This window comes from Salmo trutta, chromosome 32, assembly GCF_901001165.1.
Source record: "Salmo trutta chromosome 32, fSalTru1.1, whole genome shotgun sequence".
Classification (NCBI taxonomy): Eukaryota; Metazoa; Chordata; class Actinopteri; order Salmoniformes; family Salmonidae; genus Salmo; species Salmo trutta.
In genome coordinates, this window is record NC_042988.1 from 18,384,743 (window position 1) to 18,410,107 (window position 25,365).

At 40.8% G+C, this 25,365-nt stretch overlaps 4 protein-coding genes across 6 annotated transcripts; 1 reads left to right on the plus strand and 3 right to left on the minus strand.

Annotated features, from left to right (window-relative positions):
• Positions 1-165: 165 nt before the first annotated feature.
• On the minus strand, positions 166-6,997 carry LOC115171328 (zona pellucida sperm-binding protein 4-like). 3 transcript variants are annotated; one of them, XM_029728038.1, is made up of 13 exons: positions 6,951-6,997; positions 4,600-4,711; positions 4,380-4,502; positions 4,166-4,286; positions 3,914-4,048; positions 3,578-3,750; positions 3,343-3,422; positions 3,078-3,205; positions 2,748-2,931; positions 2,490-2,634; positions 1,351-1,420; positions 1,124-1,255; positions 166-353 (listed from the first exon to the last, which is right to left on the minus strand). In XM_029728038.1, the coding sequence occupies exons 3-13, from the start codon at positions 4,380-4,382 to the stop codon at positions 187-189; spliced, it is 1,338 nt and encodes a 445-aa protein (XP_029583898.1). In that variant the 5' UTR covers positions 4,383-4,502; positions 4,600-4,711; positions 6,951-6,997; the 3' UTR covers positions 166-186. The 3 variants fall into 3 exon arrangements, with proteins under 3 accessions (XP_029583898.1, XP_029583896.1, XP_029583897.1); XM_029728036.1 differs by lacking the exon at positions 6,951-6,997 and having other exon boundaries at positions 4,385-4,506; positions 4,600-4,945; XM_029728037.1 differs by lacking the exons at positions 3,914-4,048; positions 6,951-6,997 and having other exon boundaries at positions 4,385-4,506; positions 4,600-4,945.
• wbp2nl (WBP2 N-terminal like) lies at positions 6,412-12,204 on the plus strand. The gene is made up of 8 exons (XM_029728044.1): positions 6,412-6,569; positions 7,389-7,497; positions 8,813-8,951; positions 9,330-9,422; positions 9,661-9,846; positions 10,124-10,207; positions 10,668-10,744; positions 10,857-12,204. The coding sequence occupies exons 1-8, from the start codon at positions 6,511-6,513 to the stop codon at positions 10,929-10,931; spliced, it is 822 nt and encodes a 273-aa protein (XP_029583904.1). The 5' UTR covers positions 6,412-6,510; the 3' UTR covers positions 10,932-12,204.
• LOC115171331 (heme-binding protein 1) lies at positions 11,373-20,181 on the minus strand. The gene is made up of 4 exons (XM_029728045.1): positions 18,531-20,181; positions 14,261-14,399; positions 13,561-13,741; positions 11,373-13,420 (listed from the first exon to the last, which is right to left on the minus strand). The coding sequence occupies exons 1-4, from the start codon at positions 18,606-18,608 to the stop codon at positions 13,243-13,245; spliced, it is 576 nt and encodes a 191-aa protein (XP_029583905.1). The 5' UTR covers positions 18,609-20,181; the 3' UTR covers positions 11,373-13,242.
• Positions 20,182-20,382: 201 nt separating this feature from the next.
• On the minus strand, positions 20,383-24,923 carry fmc1 (formation of mitochondrial complex V assembly factor 1 homolog). The gene is made up of 2 exons (XM_029728046.1): positions 24,739-24,923; positions 20,383-20,871 (listed from the first exon to the last, which is right to left on the minus strand). The coding sequence occupies exons 1-2, from the start codon at positions 24,865-24,867 to the stop codon at positions 20,668-20,670; spliced, it is 333 nt and encodes a 110-aa protein (XP_029583906.1). The 5' UTR covers positions 24,868-24,923; the 3' UTR covers positions 20,383-20,667.
• Positions 24,924-25,365: the final 442 nt, after the last annotated feature.

The following is a 25,365-nucleotide window of genomic DNA, read 5'->3' on the forward strand; positions in this document are numbered from 1 at the left end:
TATTCTGCTCTTTCTGGGGCTGTAGGATAGGAGGCTTTAATATCTGATATTTACTTTTCAGGTGCAGCGCTATGCACTCAGTTTACATGACCTTTACCAAAGTGTCAAAGGCAAACTGGATGCATTGGAATGCACATGGCCAGTTGAAATAAATACCAGTTGTAATTAAGTGTTCATAGAGGTGCTTTATTGGGCTTGTTCAACCTGTTGGCCAGTCTCATCGTTTCTGGTTTCCATTTCCACATTTTCTTTCACTTCTGCCACATGACAACTCATCGACCATGAAGAGAACAGGAGGAAGAACAGGATGGAGGTACAGATGACAGTGACAGAGCACATTGACACCTGAAATGCTGAGGGCCAGCAAGAGAAAATGTTAGTGTCAGTTTCATTCCACTCATACAGTAGCTGTGGGGTAAATTGAGACACTTTGGGTATGGTTTCTTAGTAACAAGGGTATCATTTGACCGAAGATTTCATGGAAAAAGAGGTAATCAAGTTGGGTCCAAAAAAGTCAAATTAATTTGACGTTTCATGATGCTTGTATCTAAACCAAAATAGATAATTTTAAAGATGTTCTATACATCAGTTGGAGTCTATAAGCTTCAATATGTGGTCCTAAACCTAGCATGAAGTGCATCCTTATAGCTGTGTGGGTTAATATAGTAAAAATGTTTGCCTTGGAGTAAGTTGCGCTAATGGCAAGTGAGCAAATTTAAGAGTTCTTCCCAGGCAAAATGCAAGGCATTATCGCTGGTATATGTTAAAAGTACAACATTTGTTAGGTGTTAAGCCTGTGTTGAAATATGCTTCAATTGATTAAAAGACAATCAATTGCGATTGTATCGAATTGTGTTTGGGGAAAAATAGACATGATTTTTAAAAGATGGTGGTAATATTTAAATCAGTACAGAAATGTGAACTTGGCTCAACTACTAGGGGTCAAGCTATGTTTTAAAAACTGTAACGCTTAAATTAATTCTGATTATATCCTGGGATACACAACATCCTGAAATAAGTAGATATGTTAGAAAGAATACATTTCCCTTGACAGAGTGATGTTGAATGTAAAAAAAAAAAGCCCTCAACTTACCCCACTCTCCCCTATTTGGAATGTGCTTACCTATATTCAGATGATCACTATGATTCTGTTCCTGTCCAGAAGTGTTCTGACCCAACAGCATAGGACCAAATGAGACTAACTGGGAGACTCGATCTGACCCAGACTCCCTCCTCTCCCTCTCACCATCAGGTGCTGGGTGGAGGAGGATGAGACAGCATGACTATTGGATGAAATAACCCAATTCAGTGTTAGGGTGAATGTAAAACATAGGGACCTGAAAGACTCACAGGTGATGGAGCAGTGTTGTTTACACTCTTCCTCCTCTGTGCAGATTTCCACCCAGCAGTAAAAGTATACCTGAGAGACAAGATTCAGTAATCAGTGTTTTTCCCAACCCTGGTCCTCCAGTACCCCAACAGTACACATTTCCGTTGTAGTCCTGGACAAACACACCTCATTCAACTCATTGAGGGCTTGATGATTAGTTGAATCAGGTGTGCTTGTCAGGGCTACAATGAAAATGTGTACTGTTGGGTCATCGATGACCAGGGTTGGGAAACACTGCAGCAGATGGAGGAGCAAGAAATCTTTGTTTTGACAATTTATACTGAACAAAAATGTAAACATAACATGCTGCATGCAATTAACGATTTTACTGAATTACAGTTCATATGAGGAAATCAGTCAATTAGGCCCTAATCTATGGATTTCATATGATTGGGCAGGGGCGCAGCCATGGGTGGGCCTGGGAGGACATAGGCCCAACCAATTGAGAGCCAGGCCCAGCCAATCAGAATGTTTTTCCCCACAGAAGAGCTTTATTACAGACAGAAATACTCAGTTTCATCAGCTGTCCGGGTGGCTGGTCTCAGATGATCCCGCAGGTGAAGAAGCCGGATGTGGAGGTCCTGGGCTGGCGTAGTTACATGTGGTCTGCGGTTGTGTGAACTGCCAAATTCTCTAAAACAACCGAGGTGTCTTATGGTGGAGAAATTAACATTACATTCTCTGGCAACAACTGTGGTGGACCTTCCTGCAGTCAGAATGTCAATTGCACGCTCTCTCAAAACCTGAGATATCTGTGACCTTGTGTTGTGTGACAAAACTGCACATTTTAGAGTGGCCTTTTGTTGTCCCCAGAACAAGGTGCACCTGTGTAATGATCATGCTGTTTAATCAGTTTCTTGATATGGCACACCTTTGGATTATCTTGGCAAAGGAGAAATGCTCACTAACGGGGGATGTAAACACATTTGTGCACAACATTTGAGAGAAATATGCTTTTTGTGTGTATGGAAGAGTTCTGGGATCTTTTATTTCAGCTCATGAAACATGGGACCAACACTTTACATGTTGCATTTATATTTTTGTTCAGAATATATTAGCAAAATGTTCAGATTCTTCAGATAACTAGGATAGACCTTACCTCCTCCACACTGGGATTGCCCGTCTCAGGGTCCAAGAAGGAAAAGGTCTTGACATCAAACCTCCTGACCTGGGAGTGAGAAGTTGTCTTCCCCTGACTGTCCACTGGGACAGAACTCCTCATGCTGTCCAGAGGGTTAGGACAGCTGTCAGGTAGAAGGAAGGGAGTGAGACTACTAAACCAATATTGACAGTCTTCATATTCACAGTGATTAATCTTGAGTCAGTATAGGAAAACTTTTGTCTCCCTCTCTCTCACCCATCATAGAGTAGTGTCCATACGGAGTGTCTGGAGGCAGGGTAGGCAAAGCAGTCCCGCACACGCAGGGAGAGACTGGGGTCAGGGGAGGGTGGAGTGATTGACACCTCCACATACACAGGCTTACGCAGATAGAGGGTCAGGGGCAGCTGGTCCTCAGGGAGGAAAGAGGTAAAGGACTCATCTGGAAAAAAGAAAAGGGCCAGGATGATGGAGGTCTACCAGTGTAACAGTGTGTGAAGTGACAACTCTTGATGCCATATACTTGCAGTGTTTGGATTTGGCATCCCTTGCTTGGTCTGTGGAAACCATATTGTTTTACTACAGTACCTGTGGCTATTCTCATCTGCACTCGGACAGTCCCCAGTGCAGTCACAGGTGGAGGGTTAGTCAGGTTTAAGGACCACAGATCAGTGTGGAGGAGAGCTGACCCCTCATATTGACACTGGACCTGCAGACTACAAACCAAGTCTAATTCAAAACATTTACTCCATAGTAGTTTCAAGCAATTAGGTTCTGGCTAAAGCCACGATATGGTAAAGTAGTCTAAATTGTAGTACACTGTCCAGAGGCAGGAAGAGAAATAAGCAGCTACCTGAAGGGAGAATGTTTGCCTGTAATCTTTGGATGCAGTTCCTCAACCTCCACCTCATAACTTACAACATCCCCATTCACCTGTAAATATAAGAGGGGGAACAAGGTATTTCTGCATACCTAAGAGTATTCAACACTACAAGAAAAAGCAGCATTATTCTACTACCAGAGGCACTCAGGACAGAAGTATACTACTGTAGAATAGGGCAGAAGGTAAACTAGACCTACTGACTCACCATCATCTTTGTGCCACACTCCCTCACCCCGATTTTAAAGACAGCTGTATCTGCAGAGGTAGCTACAGGAGAGCACTGTGGCTGACCCTTGACGGCAAGGTTGTTGGGGTTGAGTAGGGGGTCAGTGTCTGTCGCCTTCACAGAGAACACAAAATGGCCATCCAGAGAACAGGCTGAGAGCAAGAGGAGACAGAAACAAGGAGTTATTCTTGACATTTAAGCTCTGATATCACTATGCGCCAATCTCACCAAGACAGTCACTATCCCTCAGCTGATACTTTCTTTCAGAAGCATGTTCTCTATTGTACAAAATACACACAAAACTAATTCCATTACTGTTCATTCTGTAATAGCAAGTTGAGTCATGATCATCATAGCAGCATCCCAGTTTGAGACAGCCATCATTGGAGATATCCTGGGGACCACAGTCCACACGCAATGCTCTATGGATGCTGCATTTTCCTGATCGTGCTGAAGGAAAGTAAATTGGAAGAATGACTTTTACAGAGGTGGTACTAAATGGCACTGCAATCACTATGTGTGATAAATCATCTAAAATTCACTCCCTATGAAATTATAAATACTCACAGGTGCGACCGATGATGGGTTTCTGGGCCATCTTCTTGAGTAGGGGACAGCTAATATTGACCCGGTACCATTGATCCCCTGCATCCAGCTGGACTCTCAAAGATACAACCACTGTGTCACCCTAAAGATAAAACAAAGTGGTTTTATATGGCAATCAGTAGGTTTACACACAGACCAAGACCTCTCAACGCAATGAACATCAAAAATACATTACCATACCGCAACCTGTGTGTAGCAACTGTCATATCGACTCTGGAAAGAAAGAGCACCATTCTTCTCTCCCCTTCTCACTCCACAATGTTCTTTGGCTTTTGGCACAGGCACACTGACTCCATACCTGTCTGGGGAAAATTAGATCAACCAGCATACCATACATTCTAATTAAACAAACAAAATCTGCAGATATAGAGGGCTAAAATATAATGGCTATTTACCTTTTACGCGCAGGTTGTGAAGAACCGCTTGACCGAAAACTGCGCGTATTCGTCGGACGGTGCAAGTGACTTGAGGCAGGGCATCTTGTGCTCTAGTTTGAGCGGTTTTCTGCTGCACGAGAGTTGAAAGGCATCGGTAATATGGCGCAAAGAATGTAACAATTACACAAATCATAAGTAGCATTGTTAGGCTACAGGTTATGCTGTGTTTACATTAGTTGAATGATTCACAATTGAACAATATAATTGTGACAAAAGTAATATTTTGAGCGGTATTTGTGTAGTGAAGAAACGTGTCTTGCAAGACCAGTAATTGGAGTGATGAGGCAGGACATTGCGTCAGGCTTTGTTAGCCTACCGGTGATTAAATCAATTATCTCAGTCACTATGTTGGCCTGCTGTATGTGATACATCGGTGACTGACTGAATGATAACATTTCATTTTATGAATACAATTTATTTATTATTAAGGGATCCTTCCAACTTTTACCCAATTGTTTTATTTAATAGCCTACTGTGGGGAAAAGTTTGACTATATTGTGGACTTTCATTATAATTCTATGTTGAGTCCAAATAAAATGAGGACATATCACCCTTGATTAAAAGGTCAAAGTAAAGTGAAGGTAATGTATGGCACATTTGCACTGTGCATACAATACTATGCAATTCATTTTCACCTCAGGGTCAGTAAATGCAATTATTACATAACCTCAATCCCCTTCTCTTCTTTCACAGTCGCCATGCTCATTTCTCAGTCCCCATGGCAATGCTTGTACCGATTGCTTGTACCCTCCCATTCTATGTTATGAGGCTTTTTAACATGAGCACTTATATTCATTGATGATGTGCTGCTTTTAATGTCAGTGTGTCCTTTGTTGTGTTTTATTGTGTATTTATTGGTGGTGTTATGTATTGACTGGTTCAATCAAATGTGCCCTTTTGGGGATTAATAAAGAACTATCTTATCTTATTACATAGCCAGGCCCATCTTTTTGCTACATATTGGAAGCCACAAAATGAAATAGAACGTTGTATCTTTATGCTGTAAACACTGTGTTTAGTAGGCCTACTGTCATTGTGGCCATGCATGGCATTGTCCCCCCTGTAATGCAGACACAGAACAGGATGCAAATAGCTATATAGGACAACATTTGGAAGTCTTCTTTTTGCATGTAGCAATTTGAGGAAGATCATAGAGCAAGATTACTTGTAAATTCATGTGCTCTACATAATTGCAGCTAAATTAAAAGTTGTCCCACTGAGATGAGACAGGCCTCATGTCAGTTAAAAGTGGAATGGACATGATATACACGTAGTTAAACTAAGTGATGAGAAAATATATTCACATTTAGTTTTTTTCCTGTATTCCATCCTTTTTTTGGACCATACATAAGTCATGACTCATGAGTCATAAACTGATTACACAATTGGCCTACTAACTTTTCCATTACATGTGATGGTTGTACAAGCAGAATTATATAATCAAATTTGAAATATATAGCCACCCATTAGATGTACTAGTATTGGACTACGACTGAGGCAAACTCGAAGCACATTCTATAAAAACATAACATAATGGATGATGTTTAAACAATAATCAATCATATATGAAAAGCATTTATTCTCCTTAGGCCTACTCAGCTCTCTTCACAACCACAATGCTGTATTATTTCATCCAAACCAATCTCAAATATCCCACCTAACCTCAACACACTAGAATTATATGACAATCTCAATTCAAAGGCTTGTTGACAATATGGGAAACAATGTCGGCAAACAGAACATTGCAGTCACAGCACATGAAACAGCTGATCCTGTGACGTAACACTTTCAGGGTTTTGGGGCATTCCTCTCATTTCCAGTGTGTAGCTGTACCTGACGAAGAGTACTAGAGTATTAGACTATCTGAACATGGCTTTGAATCGAAATCATTCTCAAAACGGAGGAGTTTTGATTAACAACGGCGAGAGGTTAGTGAATCATTAATCGCCACGAAGCTCACTTTCTAAAGATAGCTTAGTTAGCTAACTCGCAAGTTAACGTTAGCTGTTATGGTAATGTTAGCTAGCTAGCAAGATAGCTTCTGTACCTAGTGTTAATTAAATCTAGCCAATGTCAGTTAGCTACTTGGGTTGCTTTTTTTTTTATTCAGCAAACGTTATTTTGTAGTGATAACGTCGTTAGCTAGTTTAATTATTTTTAGCTAGCTAACTGTTAGCTAGCTACCAGTCAGCAACGTCATTGTTGTTGGCCTTGCTGGCAGGAAAAGCTACCTAAGTACTAAGTCAGTCAGTCATCATTACGCATTTGAAACGTATTAAAGCTAACGTTAGGTAGATACATTTTCTTACTTTAGTCAAACTAGGTGTAAGAGTAAGCTAGCTAAATAAGTTTTTTTTCCAGGGAGGTAGACTGACAGCAAAGTCAACAGAGAGCCCGCCCGCCCCAACTACAACCTGAGTCTAAAGTAAACGTTGTGACAGAGTTTTAGGAAGTTGTTAAAGTAACAGGAACTTAGGAAATATACGAGTAAAGAACTTTTCATAATAGTTAGATTTGGCACATTCTGGAAGTGTCAGATTTAACCAACCAACCAGTATGTGAAATGCCAATAGTAGGCCTATGTGAAATGATGTAGACCATACAGAATCCCACTATGTCCCTTGGCACTCGGTTCTGCTAGGATTCTACGACAGTATTTGTCCTATGGTGGACCTGTCATACATACTATACCTATTGATCTGTAAATTCACTACACATGCCTAAACTGACCATGTATCCTCCATTAGTGTGTTGAGGGAATGCAAGAATGTGGAGCTGTCCTTCAGTGATGTCACCAGCAAGACAGACCTGCTGAGGGGGACCAAGAAAGGGACTGTTTACCTCACTCCATACAGGGTATGTTTATTATCTGACCATGCTGGTCCTGTGTGCCTGTTGGAAGACAATCCTTTTTATTCTATGAGGTTTAATAGCGGTTGGCATCCAATAAATGTTGCATTACCGTCACCTACTAGACTGGAGTATAACTCCCTTATACTTTGCTTTAAAAAAATCAAGACAAAAGAATCTACAAATACCCTACCATCTAACCCTTCACTCACTAATAACCAAATACATCTCTGCAGCTGCCACCACAACCCCAATTTTCTATGACTTACGTTCCATCCCTGCAGTACAGTTGATGACCATTGCTATAAATGCTAAAAATCCAATCTTACTGAAACATATCACTTTTTGGCCTATCCCTCTGTACTGGTACAGTTCTACTACTCAAGCCACTCCTCTCAGGATCCCTCCCCCTTGACCCATCTTCCTCTACTTTCTTCAGTGCCTCAGCATATGACAACTTCTGCACTACTCTAACCCTGGAAACCTCAACCTGCCTCTAGCACGGGACATTTCTGATCTCCAGCCTCATGGGCACCCCTACAATTAACACATACCACTACTTTCCCCAATGCTACACATTGCTTTGTCTCATGCCCTTCTGCACACTTCTCACACCTAGGAACCTCCCTCCTACACACTGCTGCCCATAAGCTTGACACCTGTAACAATGAAATGTATTCGGCACAAAAGCTTTTACGGGCTAACTTATATATCCTAACATCACCTTGTTGGGAAAAGACTCAACATCAAAACTCAAAAAGGGGACTTCCCGAGTGGTGCGGTCTACGGCACTGCGTTGCAGTGCTAGAGGCATCACTACAGACCTGGGTTCAATCCCAGGTTGTGTCGCAGCCGGCCGCAACCCAGAGACCCATGAGGTGGCGCACAATTGGCCTAGCGTCATGAGGGTTTGGCCGGCTGGAAAGTCCTTGTCCCATCGCACTCTAGTGACTCTTTGTGGCGGGCCTGCAAGCTGACTTCGGTCGCCAGCTGGACGGTGTTTCCTCCGACACATTGGTTCGGCTGGCTTCCGGGTTAAGTGAACAGTGTGTCTAGAAGCTTGGCAGCGTCGTGGCTTGGCAGCGTCGTGTTTCAGAGGACGCATGGCTCTCGACCTTCGCCTCTCCTGAGTCCGTAGGGTAGTTGCAGCGATGGGACAAGACTTTGACTACCGATTGGATATCGAGAAAAGGGGGTAAAAAACGAACTACAAATAAAAACTCACAAGGACATACGACTCTTCTGTTTCACCACTCACGCCATCCTGTCTGCAGTATCACAAACTGGAAGACTACCATTGCTCTGTTTGTCCTCGTTTCAGTTGGTGTTTGTGTCCAGTAATGCCAAGGACAGCCTGGGGTCTGTGATGTTCCCGTACTACCTGATGAAGGGCTGCAGCATTGAGCAGCCAGTCTTCGCCGCCAATTACATCAGGGGCACAGTGTCTGCTGAGGCTGGGGGTAGGCAGCAGTTTGTTGTCCTCCCGTAGCATTCAACACCATCATGAGGAAATAACTGTAGAGCATGCAAAGTGTTTATGGCCTCCAGTCCCAGGTATGGCCTGATGTGTCCTAGGAATACATGCAGAAGTGAATCAATGATGCAAGGGTGATTTGCCAAGGCCAGATATTTTCCGAGGCTGACATCAGTCTGTAAACCACAATCTCGTTTTACTTTACAATGTCTATGTGTCAAAGTTTTTAGCAGAAGTAGTAGAAATTGAAGTGTGACATCTCCTCCAAAGCACTGATTATAATTCAATATCGGACGTGCAATTTAATGCAAAGACAAGTACACAGTGCTCATCAATGTTTTGACACTACTTTCTTTGGTTTCAGGAGGCTGGGAAGGGCAGGCTAGCTTCAAGATGTCTTTTTCCAGTGGGGGAGCCATCGAGTTAGGTCAACACCTCTTCAAACTGGCAACAAATGGTAAGTCATTTCATGACTGCCATGTTTGTCAGTACAGAGCCTATTTGTCATTCAACATACAGTATCTGCTTTACTCAGTTTATATCGTACAATTAAATAATTCATTAAACATGTACATCACTAAAGAATTTCCTAGTAATGCAGTCAAAGTTTATATTTGTTAGGCTACATATTTGTTATACATGTTACTCTTTTAGTCCAGTCTGTATTTTAGGATTAACCCTCAACTTTGTTTTAGCATCTCGTGCCCCTCCTGCTCAAAACGGAGGTGCCTCCTTTGGCTATCCCTCTCCTGGAGTGATGAATGGCTACGGCCCACCACCTGTTCCTCAGAACTACCCGTATGAATCCCCACCCCAGCAGAATGGTTTCTACCAGGCTCCCCCAGGCAACATGGGCTATCCCTACCCTATGGCAGCCGCAGGTTTGTTATTAAATAACTTTATCATCACTATAAAACTGTTTGTATGTTATGCAGGTTTGGGTCATAATAATTGAGAATTAAATGCTGTGATGCTAGCAGATTGAAGTTTACATTAGAGATTGCCTAGCACTTAAATACGGAAATATTTTGGATAATACCTCCATTGTTATGAGTGTATGAATTTTATTGATTGGTGTCAATATTTATAACTACTTCAAGTAAAGATGTGTCCCCAAGGCTGTTATGAGTATTTTGGGTATTCTCTCTTGTGTTGCAGGAATGTACCCATCTGCCCCTGCCTACATGGCCCCACCTCCCCCGTATCCTGGGCCCCCCCAAAACTGGGCAGCTCCCCCTGCAGGTTTGTCTCCCTGTCTCTCTCTGTATATGTCTGCATCGCTGCATCTGTCTGATCCCATCAGTCTGCCTCAATATGAAGCACATGACGCATGGCACTGAGAAAGGAGTGCTGATGTCGTAACCGGTACACATCATATTAAAAAGGAGAAACAAACAAAATACCTATCACCCCTAGTCTCCCTTACCCCATGAAACAACCCAGGTGGCCTGAACTCAGTACGCCTCATTTACATGTCAGTTGTGTGTCTATTTGTGGGTTTTGGAGAATTGAAATAGAGTTGGAAGTGTGCATCATTCTGTCCGGAAGATGTCTTGTCAAGAGTATCCTGCTGCAATATACTGTGCTAAGTGTTCTCCATTGTCTCTCCTACTCTACAGTTACAGTAGCATGTGCTTCTGTATCAGTTACTGTACATATGCATTATTCTCCCCTCATTTCTCTGTCTCTCCCTGATCCTCAGGTAATGCCAAGGCAGCAGAGGCAGCAGGCAGCGCCTATTTCAACCCCAACAACCCCCACAATGTCTACATGCCCATGGTAAGGGACCTGTTATTCTCACCATGTCCATTCAGTGCATGCAATTTATGCTGTGTTTATGTTTTTAGTTCAGTATTTTTAAGATATTCTATCACTGTTTATTCCCACATAGGAACAGCCTCCTCCCTATGCACCTTCTGCCCCTCCTGCTCCTTACCCAGGCTATCCAGAGAAGAAGAACAACTAAAGCTCAATAACCATCATCCACTAATAAATACAACAGCAAATTATTAAGGGGATGATAATTATTAGACTGGAAAGGAAAGTATAAAGTACTACATTGACAAAAAGGCAAGATTATTTTCTGGCAATTCACACAAGTAATTTTGAGGCACAACAATGTTGGGACATTTTCAAATGATGAATGTTTCCTTTTAATCATGAGTAAAGCTTTATTTCACCCCCTCCCACTCAGTTTATTTTATTTTGTCAATTGCCAAGTAAATGGTTATTCACGTAACAGATAAGTATTCAATCTTTTCAGTTATCATGGTCGGCTCTCTCTCCTTCAGTCTGTTAGAATGTGGAACTGTCCTGTACTTAGGAAAGGGTATCTAACTGCCCTGTTGAGTTGAAGTACATGTAATGGGCAGTATGGGGAATGTATAGGCATTAAATATTTACAGCATTTTTTAAATCCAGAGGTTTATTACCAAAATACATTTTATAACAATTTTCGATTAAAATGATGATGCTTATTAACAAAACGACAATTTCTATTCCTACTAGTATTGTAAAGTATTTTTACATTCACGTTCACAGTAAGTGTTTCCATTGGTGCGTGGTTGGTGTGTGGTTTAAGTTTGTTCCAGAGATCCTTGAATGAAAGCTGAAGTTCCCAGTGCTCTCAATGTACACCATACCTTTCTAGATTATTTCTGGCTTTTTATTGAAGGAAGGAAGTGCATGTTGTTTGAATATAGCAATTGGATGGAGTACTGACATGTACCGTTACGTGTGTGAGATTATTGGTAATGTGAAATGTTCCTAGATCTCACAAATAACTTGTTGAGCCTAGAGATGATAGCTGGTCACATGAATAACCCATGCCCTAGTCGAACCCTGTATATTCTATTGATGAATGCAAAGCCCGGCTGAAACCAAAACCCTACTCTGTGCAATTACACAAGTGTGGGGTTACTAGGCCATGTATTTATTTAGCCGCTAGCCCGCTACACAGTGCTTTCTTGCAGTTGTGACGAATTAACCTGTGAAAACCACTCATTTATTCCTGATTAAACTGGGTTGTAGTGACTAACAGACCATATAATTGCTATTTTCTCAGAGTGCATAGAGAGGACATGTTGTACTAGTTTTAGGTTATAGGTTTGCTTGGTTTTAATTATCTGCTTAAATGTATCAAATGTCTGTGAAATATCTTGTTTGTAAACCCTATTCCTTCTTTTGAGTTCTTCATATTGATTCAAAATCTAATAATAAATAAATGTTTATGTAAAACCTATTCAAAACATTGGTGTACCAGTATTTTAAGCATTATTTTGTTTGTATAAAGAAAAGAAAACGTCAGTATTGCACAAAAAACGTATTAGTAATATCTTGAATAACATATTATGATATGAAACGCTATCAAATCCTGACGATATCGTCATTCCATATTTTCACAGAAAATCACACACTATACAGAGGTATTTCAAAATACAGTTTCAAGAATCATAATAAGTAACATTACAATTCAAAGACTCCAAATACAAGCACACCAAAACATTCACTACACACAACTGCTGTCTTGAAAAGTTTTCATGTCATCATCACAGAAGGATTAGACATCTCAAATGATAACACTTAAGGAATGACTAATACATTTCTCCTTCATATCCTCCCCACCAACTAATTCATACTAAAGAAAACATTTGACTATCACTACTCTATGGCTCAATTCCTAGTTTATTTCCAATTCCCTCCCTTGGGAAAAGGAATTGTGCTTTTTAAAACGTAAGTATTCAATAAGTAATTAAATGAACTGTCATTTAGTTTTTATGGTGTGTGAAGTCAAGCATAATTTAATTAGACTGCTGAATACTGATGTGTACAGCCTGATTTAATGTGCATTTCTTCCAAGCACTACGAAGCATGTTTTAAGGGGAGTGTCAACCCCTGGGTGTACAAAATAAGAACTTGAGTTAATGATGTACCACCTATAACACACAGCAGTACTTTATGGTTAGTGGCTCCTAACCCTAGGCCACTTAATATCCAGTTACTGATAATGGTACCGTACTATTGCACTACTTTGGACCAGTAACTATGTAGCCCGCTGCCCATCCCTCCCCTTTATGACCTTTCAATAGTCTAATACTCTTCTTTGCATCACCTCTCCTTCATTTGCACTGATTTGAAAACAAATCCCCTGTTGTTGCCATATTATTTTCACATATCCTATTTTTTTGGGATGAAGATCAAGATGTGGAGTGATCAGTGGAGATGAAGGAGAGGAAGTGACTATAGGTTATTATTAAGAGTCGGTCTTAATGCTTCCCTTATGGCTCCTCCTGTAGGAACCACACCTCGTTGCGTCGGCCGTAGGGTTTCATTGGCGGGTCGTAGGTGCAGCAGAAGTACTGTTTCCGCTGAAAGGGGGCAGTCTCACCAAGAGTTTTGGTTAGGCGAGAGGCCTCTGCACGGTACTCAGTCTCCCCTGCGAAGCCTCCAAACTGCCTGTGAAAAGAAAGGGTAGGTGGATAGGAAAGGAGAGATAAAGAGGATATGTGATCAAATAATTTATGAATATTAAATACATTTTTTATCGTGAAGAATTAAAGAACAAAGTGAGGTGAAGACTGCATGGAGACACCCACAGTGAGTAGACAGTCATGCCGGGTCGATCCTCGATTCTGATGGCACTGTCGATGGGCACAGGGGGACTGACTTGGTAGTTGGTGGGAATCCTGAGGCTAACCACCAAACGGCGTGACATCACACCATCGTCCCTGGGATATACTGTGATGATAACTGGTGCTGTCGTCCCCATTGCCTCCCCTTGGAAAACAAAGATACAGAGGACAGATAGAGGGGATAGCAGACAACTTATTGCAACAGTCTTATTATGTGTGCATCGAGTTCATTGCATCCTCTTAGGCCCAGTTTCAAACACTTCTTCAGTCCCCCTTGAAGATCTGAAAGTACTGAATAGGTGCCAGTAACATGGTAATAACACTATCGAACCCTCTGGTAGACTAGAAAGAGTTTTCACCATATTACTTGCTTACATCAATGCAATACTTTCAAATATGCACATTACATCGGTGGCTCAATTCAATCCGTAGCGCTTAAGACCTGCGCTACAGCGGTTAGTTGGAAATTTAAAGGCAATGTTTCCACATTCATGGTAAACGCTGCATACGTCGGCTCAATCGGAAATTCCCTTCAAATTTCAATTGCTCTATAGCGCTGAACTTCAGCAATATGAATTGAGTTGAGCCCCTAGATCTTTCTGAGCTTAGGGCTCATTAAAGTCCACTGACTGACAGGACAGGCCCTGCTCTCTGATTGGCTCACCTTGGTCGTTGCTTCCCCCAATGTACACGAGCAGCTTCCTCACTAGCTCCCCCGTCACCTGGTCAAAGGTCCGCCCCTCTGAGCTCACTGAGGCATACTTTGCACCATCGTACCTCCGCACCTCGTAGCTGACCCCCTCCTGGGGAAGAGAGCGGGAGGCAAAACGTGATTCACCAATGACACACATGTTGACAAACTGTTCAGAGGGAAGGAAGCCACACAGTACTTGGGGGTTAGAGGGGGATGGGGCTGGGGGTACTGTGATTGGCGATATGCAATGGGCCGAATCTGTGCTCACTGATGCCGGTGAAACACTTGGAGTGGAAACAAACAGAGGACAGCCAATTGCCCCCAGAAAAGGATCGAGATCAAAAATATTACGCTGATTTGAATCCAGTTCTTTCCTGCTCTGCTCTCAGGGCCCCGCAGTGTTTAATGAAGCCTAAAGAGAATAATGGGACAGAGATGCCTTTTCTTACATAAGACCAAACCATAGGCGCTGCACACACACACACGGCAGAGTGGGGTTAATGCGGTGTGTACACACACTCACTGACTTGCTGCCTGTTCTTATACATGTTATGATGTACTTGTCCTAAGAGGAAGGCTTATGCTGAGAAATATCAACCATTAAATGACAAAGGAACGTTACGTTTCACAATAATCACTCATTCCATAACCAGTCTTGAGTAAATCTGTTCCACTGAAAGGGACCTCAATGAAGGCCACATTTTTGAAAGCGGCAAATGTTTTATTCAGATCCATTCCACTAAGTTATCACTTGTTTTAAATCACTCCCACTGAATACGAATGCCTGCTACATGACTAGACATATAATGCAATGTAAATACTACATTATGCACTGAAAACACTATTTACAAGTAGGACTGGATGACAACATGATGATGTTTGTTTCCAACATTAGGGTTGTTTTCCTAAAGAAGTTAAATCTGCTTTGTGTTTTGTTTCCTTGCCACGACACTAACGAGTATCGCGATACTGGTATCGTCTTGGCCCTAGCAACAATATTGATATGGGATTCATTGTATTGATTGATACAGGGATTGAACTGTGTTGCTGAATAGCTAAAAGGTTTATTTTAGCAGAATTGTCTAGACACTAATAATTGACTCCAGCTGGTCTAATTGGGATGTCAAGAACTCGTTCATAGTCTCGTTCATAGTGCTTCTGACTGGTGTTTGGTGTTCATATTTGTAGTAACTTGACAAGGAAAAGTGTCCCAACCTTTCCACATATTCCGTCCAGTCTTCGTTCTCTTCCACAAACTCAGTGATAGTCCCAAACATTGCCATTATAACGCCAACCTGTCCTTGATCCTCGTTAGCGATTTGCACTTGCTGCTGATTGTCCCCGTCGGCGTTTCCGTCCAGTGGCACCTGCTCTCCGTCGCTCATTAAGCTAGCTAGCTAACTCGCCCTGTACAAGTTGATAAAGTTTTATCCTCGTCGCCAAAAAGGTGTAGTAACTTGACAAGGAATGCCCACACGCATTTCGATATTACTTTCCTTTACTTTCAACCCAAACCTAAAGGTGTATTGCCAGGTACAAACGGTACAAATATAACAGAACTATATAGCCCACTCAGCCGGTGGTAGAATCACATTGCAACAGAACTCACTCTTGGTGATGACATCATCAAAGGGGAAAGGTCAAGGTTAATGCCAATAATAACCATGTAATTATTTATATAGTGTCCACACTATAACAATATTGATGAAGGCGTTGTGGCTGCAACCCATCCTTGAGACTGTGGAATAAATGTAAATGTAAGCTCATAGGAAATAACTACAGTCGATGGATGGGATGACAGTAATGCCATATCTTTAACATGTTTTCTTACTTCACTGCAATTATGCTATGATGTGTCAACTGGCCCATTCCCATTGTGTTGTTCCACATTTTTTGTTATTTTGGCTCTGTACTCCAGCACTTTGGATTTGAAATGATACACTGACTATGAGGTTAAAGTGCAGATTGTCCGCTTGAGGGTATTTTCATCCACTGTTGGATGTATTTGCTGTTTGTTTTGGTTGTGTTTTAGATTATTTAGTGCCCAATAGAAATTAATGGTAAATAATGTACAATAAAAAATATCCAAAAGTGCTGTAGTACAGAGCCAAAATAACAACAAAATTCACTGTCCCAATACTTTGGAGCCCACGGTATATGTCACTGTGACCAACGTTAACAATACATGTAGGTGACATGTTCCAACAGCAATAATTGAACACTTTGTTCCTGAGTTCAGTCTAAAGGTGCAATTAGCGTGTGTGCTTAGCTGGAATCCTGCAACCTTCGTTTATAATTACTCTGTCTCAGCTGGGTAGACGTGGGCCATAATTAATGTAGATGTGCTAATATTAGCAATTCATTTCATATTCAACCCGCTCTCTTTCTTTTTCTAACTTTTAAACAAATGGTTTTAATTGGTTTGAATGTCACCACACAATGTCATGTGAAGTTTGTAAACCTCTCACACAGAGAAGTTAACATTTCAGTCTTACATGACAACGATGGCCTCTATAACCATTCAGTTGGCTTGGAGTATGAGCCTGTCTTGCGTATCAAGAAATAGACAATGTGCTGTCATTATATAATAAGCATATTGTGCTGTCAACTTGTTCATCTAATCAAATGTCTTGTCATTACTAAACAATGCATGGTGCCAAGTAAGATCATTTCAGAGGAATTAAAACATTGCATAATATCAATACCGTGAAGAAGAAAAGAACATGAAAATAAACAGAATAGTACCTGCCTCTGTTTTGGTAAAAAGCTAAGGGAGAAATGTAACAACTCTCAAATTCATTGACAGAGAATGGACGCAAGGGCTGACCATCCATTATGACACAATTATAGCTTTAACCATCTTTTGAGGCTATACAGTGTTTGTTTACATTTATGTTGTTTACAAACATTGGTGTGATGGGGTACGACAGTTGAACTAAGCTCATGAGGCCTTTATGTTATATTCTTCTAGAATCAATGGGTACATATCATTAATTTCTAAGTCCAAAAATGTATGTAACTACTAAGGATTCTAACTTTAAAGCCATCTCCTTCCATTTGTAAGCCCTGAAATATGACAGGGCCCACCAAGCTGTGTGTGTGTGTCTGAGCATGTGCAGACAGTTCATCTGTATTCAATGTCAGTTTTAATTAAGAGTGTATGATGTCAGACTCAAATTCCTCTGATCGTCCCGTGTGAGATTTCAGTGTGATCATTTAGGCTCTAGTGAAGTTCACAGATTTAGCACTGACTGATTTCAAAACTGCCAATAGCCTGTCTATCGCCTATTTAATGGCCACTCGTGCCTATTGATACAAATACTCTCTTTTTCCTATTCCTCATACAGCCTTTTTGGTCATCTGGTTGCATGTTATAGATTGAAGTAGTTCCAGATTCATGATCAGTCTCTTTGTCAGGCCAATGTCTGTAGATGTGTCTGTCAGTGTCACTTGATTCCACGCTCTCTCAGTCAATTGATCTAGCAGTCGTCTTTGCTTCCATCTGTCTGGCTTTGTCTCGTCTCAAATGTAGTATTTAATGAAGAACTCTGTCAGGGTGCACAAGTAAATACTATGGAAGCTCACACATTACTAGTTTCACCAAACCCTTTCCCTCCCAACCAACCAACCTCATATTATCTGTCACTATCTGTCAGTTTCTCTCAGAGAACACAACCTTGCTTTCAATGACCTCAGTTTTATTTATTTTTATTTAACTAGGCAAGTCAGTTAAGAACAAATTCTTATATTATGTCAAACTCTTAATGAGGTATGGTCAGTGTAGCAGTATACACAGTGGTGCCACTACTGAGGTCATAGGGAACACACACAGAGACCTGCCCCCACCCTCTACTGCGAGCTCACAGGTGCCAGGAGGTAAGGGGTAATTAACAATGGTTGGTTTCAAAAGGTCAAACACTTTAAAGGTATTGGCATTACAGAATCGTTAAAAGGCATAATACATAGGCCTACTGACAATCAAAATAGATTTTTCTTGAAATCATGTTAGACTGGTGCCAATAGGCTAGTTTCACTGCAACCAGAGTAACAAATTAAAAATGTCTTATAATAAAACTATATTTGCGAGATACTGAAGAGATCTGTCTGTAATGACCAGGCAGTTGTTTTATGCACCAAACAAGACTGAGGTGAACAGTGGCGCGCGCGATCATGTGATGCAATGCTTGACTGACAGACACACACACTAAAGTTGAAACTGACAGGTCAAGGTGTATCCTACCTTGGTCTCGCTGCTGAGCAATTTGTAGTCCGTTTCTTCGGTGTTCCCGAAAATGGTATTCTTTATCATTCCAAACATCGCGCTCTGGCCAGGTCACCACTCTGCTGCGCGCGTTGTCCCTTTATGCTATGTTATGTTGCCGCCTGTGTTTCTGTAGCTTTTGCTTCCTTTGTGAAATAACTTGTTCTTATTTCATAATCTAACCTACCTTCTTATTTTTGTTCTCCTTTTAAAATCACATAAGGAGATTCACTTAAAATATGTTGTGCACTCCTTCCCTTGATCCTCGGCCTTATTGGACAAATCAAATCAGAACCTATATCTATTCACGTATTTATCTAATGTTGTTACCTAGTAGTGCAACTAGGTTGAAATAGTGAATCTTGCTCCTAGCTCACTAGACGAGTTGGCGATTTACAGCCACTGAGCCACACGAATATAAACAACTGTCTCCGCCCTCCCTTCCCCGCCTCCACTCTTGGTTTTTCACCATTTCCACTTAATATCTAGCCTACTTTTAATTGACTTAAATGATTCCCACCGATTATAATGCATATTATTGCCGGCGGTAACATTATCTAGTTTATTTAATTTGTATTTACATCTCCACTGCGTAAGGTTATACTCGCATTAAACATACACTGAATACTTAATGCAGCGGTGTAGCCTACTGTATGCAGTAATACAGAATGGTGATTGAAATGAGAACATTTCATTCGCTTTCACATACTATCTCAAAACATAGACATAACAATGTTGCACAAGCGTGTCACTGCTCTCTCTCTCCAGCTGTGTGTCAAAATAATTAAATGTCTTGGTATGCATAGAGGAGTGGGGTGTAGAGACACGTGTTATTTTGCGACTTTATAACAATATAATTTGACGCTATCTGTTGGTGTGCCACTATGCATTACATTTTCACTACATGCGTGTGGACGGTGGGTGCTGCCGCGCATGTGCAAGCATATTTCTTGTCCCTATGTGTCACAGCGTTCTGCGTAGCTCTAGGGTCAATCTATTTAAACCCACACAGAAGACAATGTTAGTCACCGAGTAACAAATGGAATGGGGAGTGTTACACAGCAACACAGATTTAACTATGAAAGGGGGATGAATAGAAGATAATTAATATTCCAATAGGTGCTCTGTTAATGACGAGGCTTTCTTTTTGAACGATAGTCCAGGATGAAAACATAGCAAAGGACAAAGAACGAAAAAAATTATAATATTCCCAGAATCTGGCAAAAGACTGCAGATAAAAATGTAGTGGAGGAGTTGGTAGAAATGCCAGTTGCCATAGACACAATAATGAAACATATTAATATGCCAGCACAAAGCAATACAACTCCTGCTGTTTTCCATTATGCTGGCAATAATCTTCTTATAAACGCCTACATAAGAGACAAAATAAAGTATATTGTTATATTTCTCTTATGTATGTTGCATGCCCTAGCATTATCTAAAACCTTTCCTTTATTTCACTGTTGGCTGGTCTTCACACTGTTTAAACCACTGGCCAAAAGGTAGTGAAGAGTTCACATCCATCGGACACAACATACCCTCTTTGTAATGCTTCATCTTTTAATTAAAAAGGAATTTTAATTGCCTGATATCCTTAAAAATATAAACATGACTAAATTAGTTCTCTGTTTTATCTGCCGAGTATGAGTGCTTTACCTGAACATCATACATTGCTCCAAGTAAACCTTACTGAATTGAGGTCAAAAGGGATATCATTACTTAATTCTGTATGTTAGATTGAATTGGTTGTTTTATGAATTGGTTGTTTTATTAGTAGATTATTAACAGCCACTAACAGCATATGGATTGCAAGAAAAGTGAGATGTCATGGTGCCCTGATAAGTGATTAATACTTTAATTGGCAATTTGTCCCATTATTTACAAATATTTTAATTACAGACATTGTCTCAAGACAGACAAAGTGAGGAGTGGTAGGGAGAGCTGGGAATCTCATTTCTAATAGCTTTGATCATCCCTTGTATAATCACAAGTCACAGTCCTTGTTCGTCGCAGCCTTCATCTCTTCCTGTTTCGTAAAAGAGCAAAATAGCATTAGGTCCAGCGTGATGATTACAACCCTCTGGTGTGGTATGAGAGTCTTCTCCCTTCCCTTCTTTCATTTCTCCCAGCCCTTCCCTCCAGGCTGGGTGGGCAGCCTGAGCCCCACAATTCCTGCCATCTCCTCTGTGTCACGCTGCCCTTTCCCATGGTAGATGTCGTAGAGAGCCATGTGTTGCCGGGTGGAGGTGAGCAGACAGAGGTAGCTGTGCGAAGTATGGAGGGCCTCCTCCTGAGCACGACAATATCTCTCACCAGTGATCTAAAAAAGAAAAGTGGGCAGAATTAAGATAAAAAGCCTGTATAAGGCATGCATAACAATGACACTAACAGAGGACTAACATTGCCATCTTGAATGTGAATTTATGCAGCAATTACTTGCAAATAGATATGATACATTTACTAAATAAATATAAAGCGCCTAGTGAAAGCAAACACCCACTTGTCTTCACATTTTGCTGCCTTCAAATAAAATCTAAAAAAAAAAAGGGATTCAATTCGATTTTTCCCCCTACAGATCTACACAACCTACAGTACTGCACAGTTTCAAAGTGAAAGAAAGTTAGAACATTTTCCAAATTAATAAACAAATACAAGATGTCTTGATTGTGTGTCTTCACACCCCAGAGATAATACTTGGTGGAAGCATCTTTGGCAACCATTACAGCTGTGAATAACTTTCATTATGATTCTACCAACTTTGCACAGCTCTTAAAAACGTATTTGGGATCGGTGTCCCTTCCATGGGACGGTTGACCTAACGTAGGCTAATGCGATTAGCATGAGGTTGTAAGTAACAAGAACATTTCCCAGGACATAGACATATGATATTGGCAGAAAGCTTTAACAAGAATTTATCTAACTGCACGGTCCAATTTACAGTAGCTATTACAGTGAAAGAATACACAATTTTGAACATCAAAAAGTTAACTAGGCACATTTGGGCAGTCTTGATACAAAAGTTTGAACAGAAATGCAATGGTTCATTGGATCAGTCTAAACTTTGCACACTCTGCCATCTAGTGGCAACAATCAAAATTGCACCTGGGCTAGAATAGTACATTATGTTCTTTCTCTTGCATTTCAAAGATGGTACAACAAAAAAATACAAACGAACAGTTGTTTTTTTCTTTGTATTATTTTCTACCAGATCTATTGGTGTTATAGTCTCCTACATTTCCACAAACTTCAAAGTGTTTCCTTTAAAATGGTACCAAGATATCCTTGCTTCAGGTTGCTGAGCTACAGGCAGTTAGATTTGGGAATGTAATTTTAGTCGAAATTTGAAAAAGGGGTGGATCCTTAAGAGGTTTTAAGGCAAAATACTGTATATCCATAGTTTTTCAAATCTTCTCAAGCTCAGTACATTTGGTTGTGAATCATTGGAGAGCAATATTTAATATCTGCTAAAATATATATATACTTTTTTTAAATAAAAAATAAAAAGACAGACTGGTCCAATCAACCACTTTTGAAAGCCATTCTGGTGTGTCTTTTGCATTAAAATATTTGTCCCACTGAAAAATAAAACCCTATCCCAGGGTTAGGTTTTCAGAAGACTAAGGTGGGTTTTTCTGTAGCTTTTTACCTGGGCTGTGCTCCTTTCATATTTATTTTGATCCTAGCAAACTTCCCAGTCCCTGCCAGTGACAAGCATACCCATAACATGATGCTGTTGTGCGTTCCTAAATGCTGTTGTGCACCGTTATTTCCCTGTTTGTGGCCTGCATGTTAGCTTGCACTATTCCTACCATTCTCCTTCAACATGCTATTTTTCGCCCACAGGACTGCCGCTGACTGGATGTTTTTTGTTTGTTGCTCCATTCTCGGTAAACCCTAGACACTGTCATTTATTTATTTAACTAGGCAAGTCAGTTAAGAACAAATTTGTATTTACAATGACGGCCTACCAAAAGGCAAAAGGCCTCCTGCGGGGACGGAGGCCTGGGATTAAAAAAATAAATACAATATAAATATAGGACAAACCACACATCACAACAAGAGAGACAACACTACATAGAGAGACCTAAGACAACATAACAGCAAAACATGACCACACAGCATGGTAGCAACACAACAACACGGTAGCAGCACAAAAACATGGTACAAACATTATTGGGCAACAGCACAAAGGTCAAGAAGGTAGAGACAACAATATATCATACAAAGCAGCCACAACTGTCAGTAAGAGTGTCCATGATTGAGTCTTTGAATGAAGAGATGGAGATAAAACTGTCAAGTTTGAGTGTTTGTTGCCGCTCGTTCCAGTCGATAGCTGCAGCGAACTGACAAGAGGAGCGACCCAGGGATGAGTGTGCTTTGGGGACCTTTAAGAGAATGTGACTGGCAGAACGGGTGTTGTATGTGGAGGATGAGGGCTGCAGTAGGTATCTCAGATAGGGGGGAGTGAGGCCTAAGAGGGTTTTATAAATAACCATCAACCAGTGGGTCTTGCGACAGGTATACAAAGATGACCAGTTTACAGAGGAGTATATAGTGCAGTGATGTGTACTATAAGGAGCATTGGTGGCAAATCTGATGTTCTTTACCATTCGGCCATCTAGCCGCTCATGCGTGAAAAGCCCAGGAGGTGGTCGTTTCTGAGATACTGGAACCGGTGCGCCTGGCACCGACGATTATATCGTGCTCAAAGTCGCTTAGTTCACTCGTTTTGCCCATTCTAACGTTCAATCAAACATTAAACTGAATACCTCGGTGCCCGTCTGCCTGCTTTATATAGCAACCCATGGCCACGTGACTCACTGTCTCTAGGAGCTAACCATTTTTGTGAACGGGGTGGTGTACGTAATAAAACTAGCAACTGAGTATGTAACCCGAAAAGTTGGGAAAAGTTGGTAGAATCTTATTCCAAATGATTCACTGCTGCCCAAGGTGATTCCACCAAGTATTAACTCAGGGGTTGGAGACTTGTCCAACTTGTATTTTTTTCTTGATTAGAAAAATGTACTAACATTCTTTCACTTTGAAAATGAGGAGTAGGTTGTTAGATCTGTAGAAAAAATAATTTAATCCTTTTTAGGACTGAATTTTAAGGCAGTAAAATGTGAAAAAAGTTCAAGGTGTAGACTTTCTAAAGGAAAGGGGATACCTAGTCAGTTGCACAAATGAACGCATTCAACCGAAATGTGTCTCCCGCATTTAACCCAACCACTGAACCGGGGAGCAGATGTTGGACACTGTATATTTAAGTATTCAAAACATAGAACTATATGATAAGAGTCTAGAGTCAACAGGATCCTGAACAGCTTCTACCGCCAAGCCATAAGACTGCTAAACAACTAATCAAATAGCTACCCAGACTACCTGCATTGACCCTTTTTTTCCACCAACCCTCTTGCACTGACTATGCACACACTGGACTCTACCCACACACTAACACATACTTACACTGACATCCCAACACACACAGACTTTCATACTCACCACATAGCTGATGCTACTGTCTATTACCCACCCTTTTGCTTAGTCACTTTACCCCTACCTATATGTACAGCTACCTCAATTACCTCATACTCCTGCACATCGACTCACTGGTACTACTCCCTGTGTATAGCCATGTCATTTTTATTTGTTATTTACTGTGTATTTATTCCTTCTGTCACTATTTCACTTTCACTCTGGATTGTTGGAAAAGGACCCGTTCACAAAGCATGAGACAAATACAATTTTGGAGGGGGAAAATTTTTTCTAACTTTATTACGTTGTATACTACATCACATCTACTAACTAAAGAGGATGTAGTCGGTGGGGTCAGGGTGAATATATAGCCTACTGCATGAAGAGAGGATCGTGTCCCATCTCATTGTTGGGCTATGGACTACAATTTAGCCAAGTATTCTTGGCCAATGTTTGAATGAAGCCTACATTTGTTAAGTTTGAATGATTGGTTAACACATTTGCCAAGAAGTCCCATAACAAAGCCACCAATGCGGCCCATTCTTGAAGATAGCCATCCTGGAACGGGTTAAATTGTGGCTGGGGTCGCTAACACATTTTTAACCACGGCAATCAAGCTACATTAGCTTACGTTACCATGGTGGATAGATGTCGTGGTTTCATTAACGTTGTAGCTAGTTAATAACCTCATTTACTCATCAAAATGACTTACCTGGTTTTTACGGAATTGACCTAAAACATAATTGTATGCCAAAGACTGTTTGTATTCCGGTCCTTTAATCGCTCGTATCTCCCTCAGGATCCCCCGGCAAAGGCGGAGAGGTGAAGATAGCGACGCCATGTTGGACTGGCTTGTTTGGGTGCGCACCAATTATACATAAATCATTCGCGCACACCTACTATTAGGAGCACAAATAATTACATCACTTTCGTATAGTAATAATTAAAACCTTAAAAATAAAAGCCCACATTTCAAACCATTGCAATGTCGATATCTCATTCAAAAGATATTACACTCAGTGGACAGTTTATTAGGTACATCCATCTAGTACCGGGTCAGACCCCCCTTTGCCTTCAGAACATCCGGAATTCTTTGTGGGCATGGATTTAAGGTGTAAATCAAATGTATTTGTCAAATGCGCTGAATACAACAGATGTAGACCTTACCTTGAAATGCTTACTTACAAGCCCTTTACCAACAATGCAGAGTTTTAAAAAAGTAAATAGAAAAATGTTAAATAAATTAAAGGAAAAATAGTAACACAATAAAATAGAAATAACGAGGCTATATACGAGGGTTACAATGTGCAGGGGTACGGGTTAGTCGAGGTAATTTAGG

Bases quoted from the DNA above. Each gene is read 5' to 3' on its own strand.
- fmc1 (XM_029728046.1), bottom strand. From the start codon at position 24,867: ATGGCGTCGCTATCTTCACCTCTCCGCCTTTGCCGGGGGATCCTGAGG. The intron at 20,872-24,738 runs GTAAGTCATTTT...TTTCTTTTTTAG, and splicing joins GTCAATTCCGTAAAAACCAG to ATCACTGGTGAGAGATATTG.
- LOC115171328 (XM_029728036.1), bottom strand. From the start codon at position 4,783: ATGCTACTTATGATTTGTGTAATTGTTACATTCTTTGCGCCATATTAC. The intron at 1,421-2,489 runs GTAAGGTCTATC...CTTGTCTCTCAG, and splicing joins GCAATCCCAGTGTGGAGGAG to GTATACTTTTACTGCTGGGT. The intron at 1,256-1,350 runs GTGAGTCTTTCA...TCCTCCACCCAG, and splicing joins ACAACACTGCTCCATCACCT to CACCTGATGGTGAGAGGGAG.
- LOC115171331 (XM_029728045.1), bottom strand. From the start codon at position 18,608: ATGTTTGGAATGATAAAGAATACCATTTTCGGGAACACCGAAGAAACG. The intron at 14,400-18,530 runs GTAGGATACACC...TCTCTTCCCCAG, and splicing joins TGCTCAGCAGCGAGACCAAG to GAGGGGGTCAGCTACGAGGT. The intron at 13,421-13,560 runs GTGGGTGTCTCC...TTCTTTTCACAG, and splicing joins GGCATGACTGTCTACTCACT to GCAGTTTGGAGGCTTCGCAG.
- wbp2nl (XM_029728044.1), top strand. From the start codon at position 6,511: ATGGCTTTGAATCGAAATCATTCTCAAAACGGAGGAGTTTTGATTAAC. The intron at 9,423-9,660 runs GTAAGTCATTTC...ACTTTGTTTTAG, and splicing joins CTTCAAACTGGCAACAAATG to CATCTCGTGCCCCTCCTGCT. The intron at 9,847-10,123 runs GTTTGTTATTAA...CTTGTGTTGCAG, and splicing joins CTACCCTATGGCAGCCGCAG to GAATGTACCCATCTGCCCCT.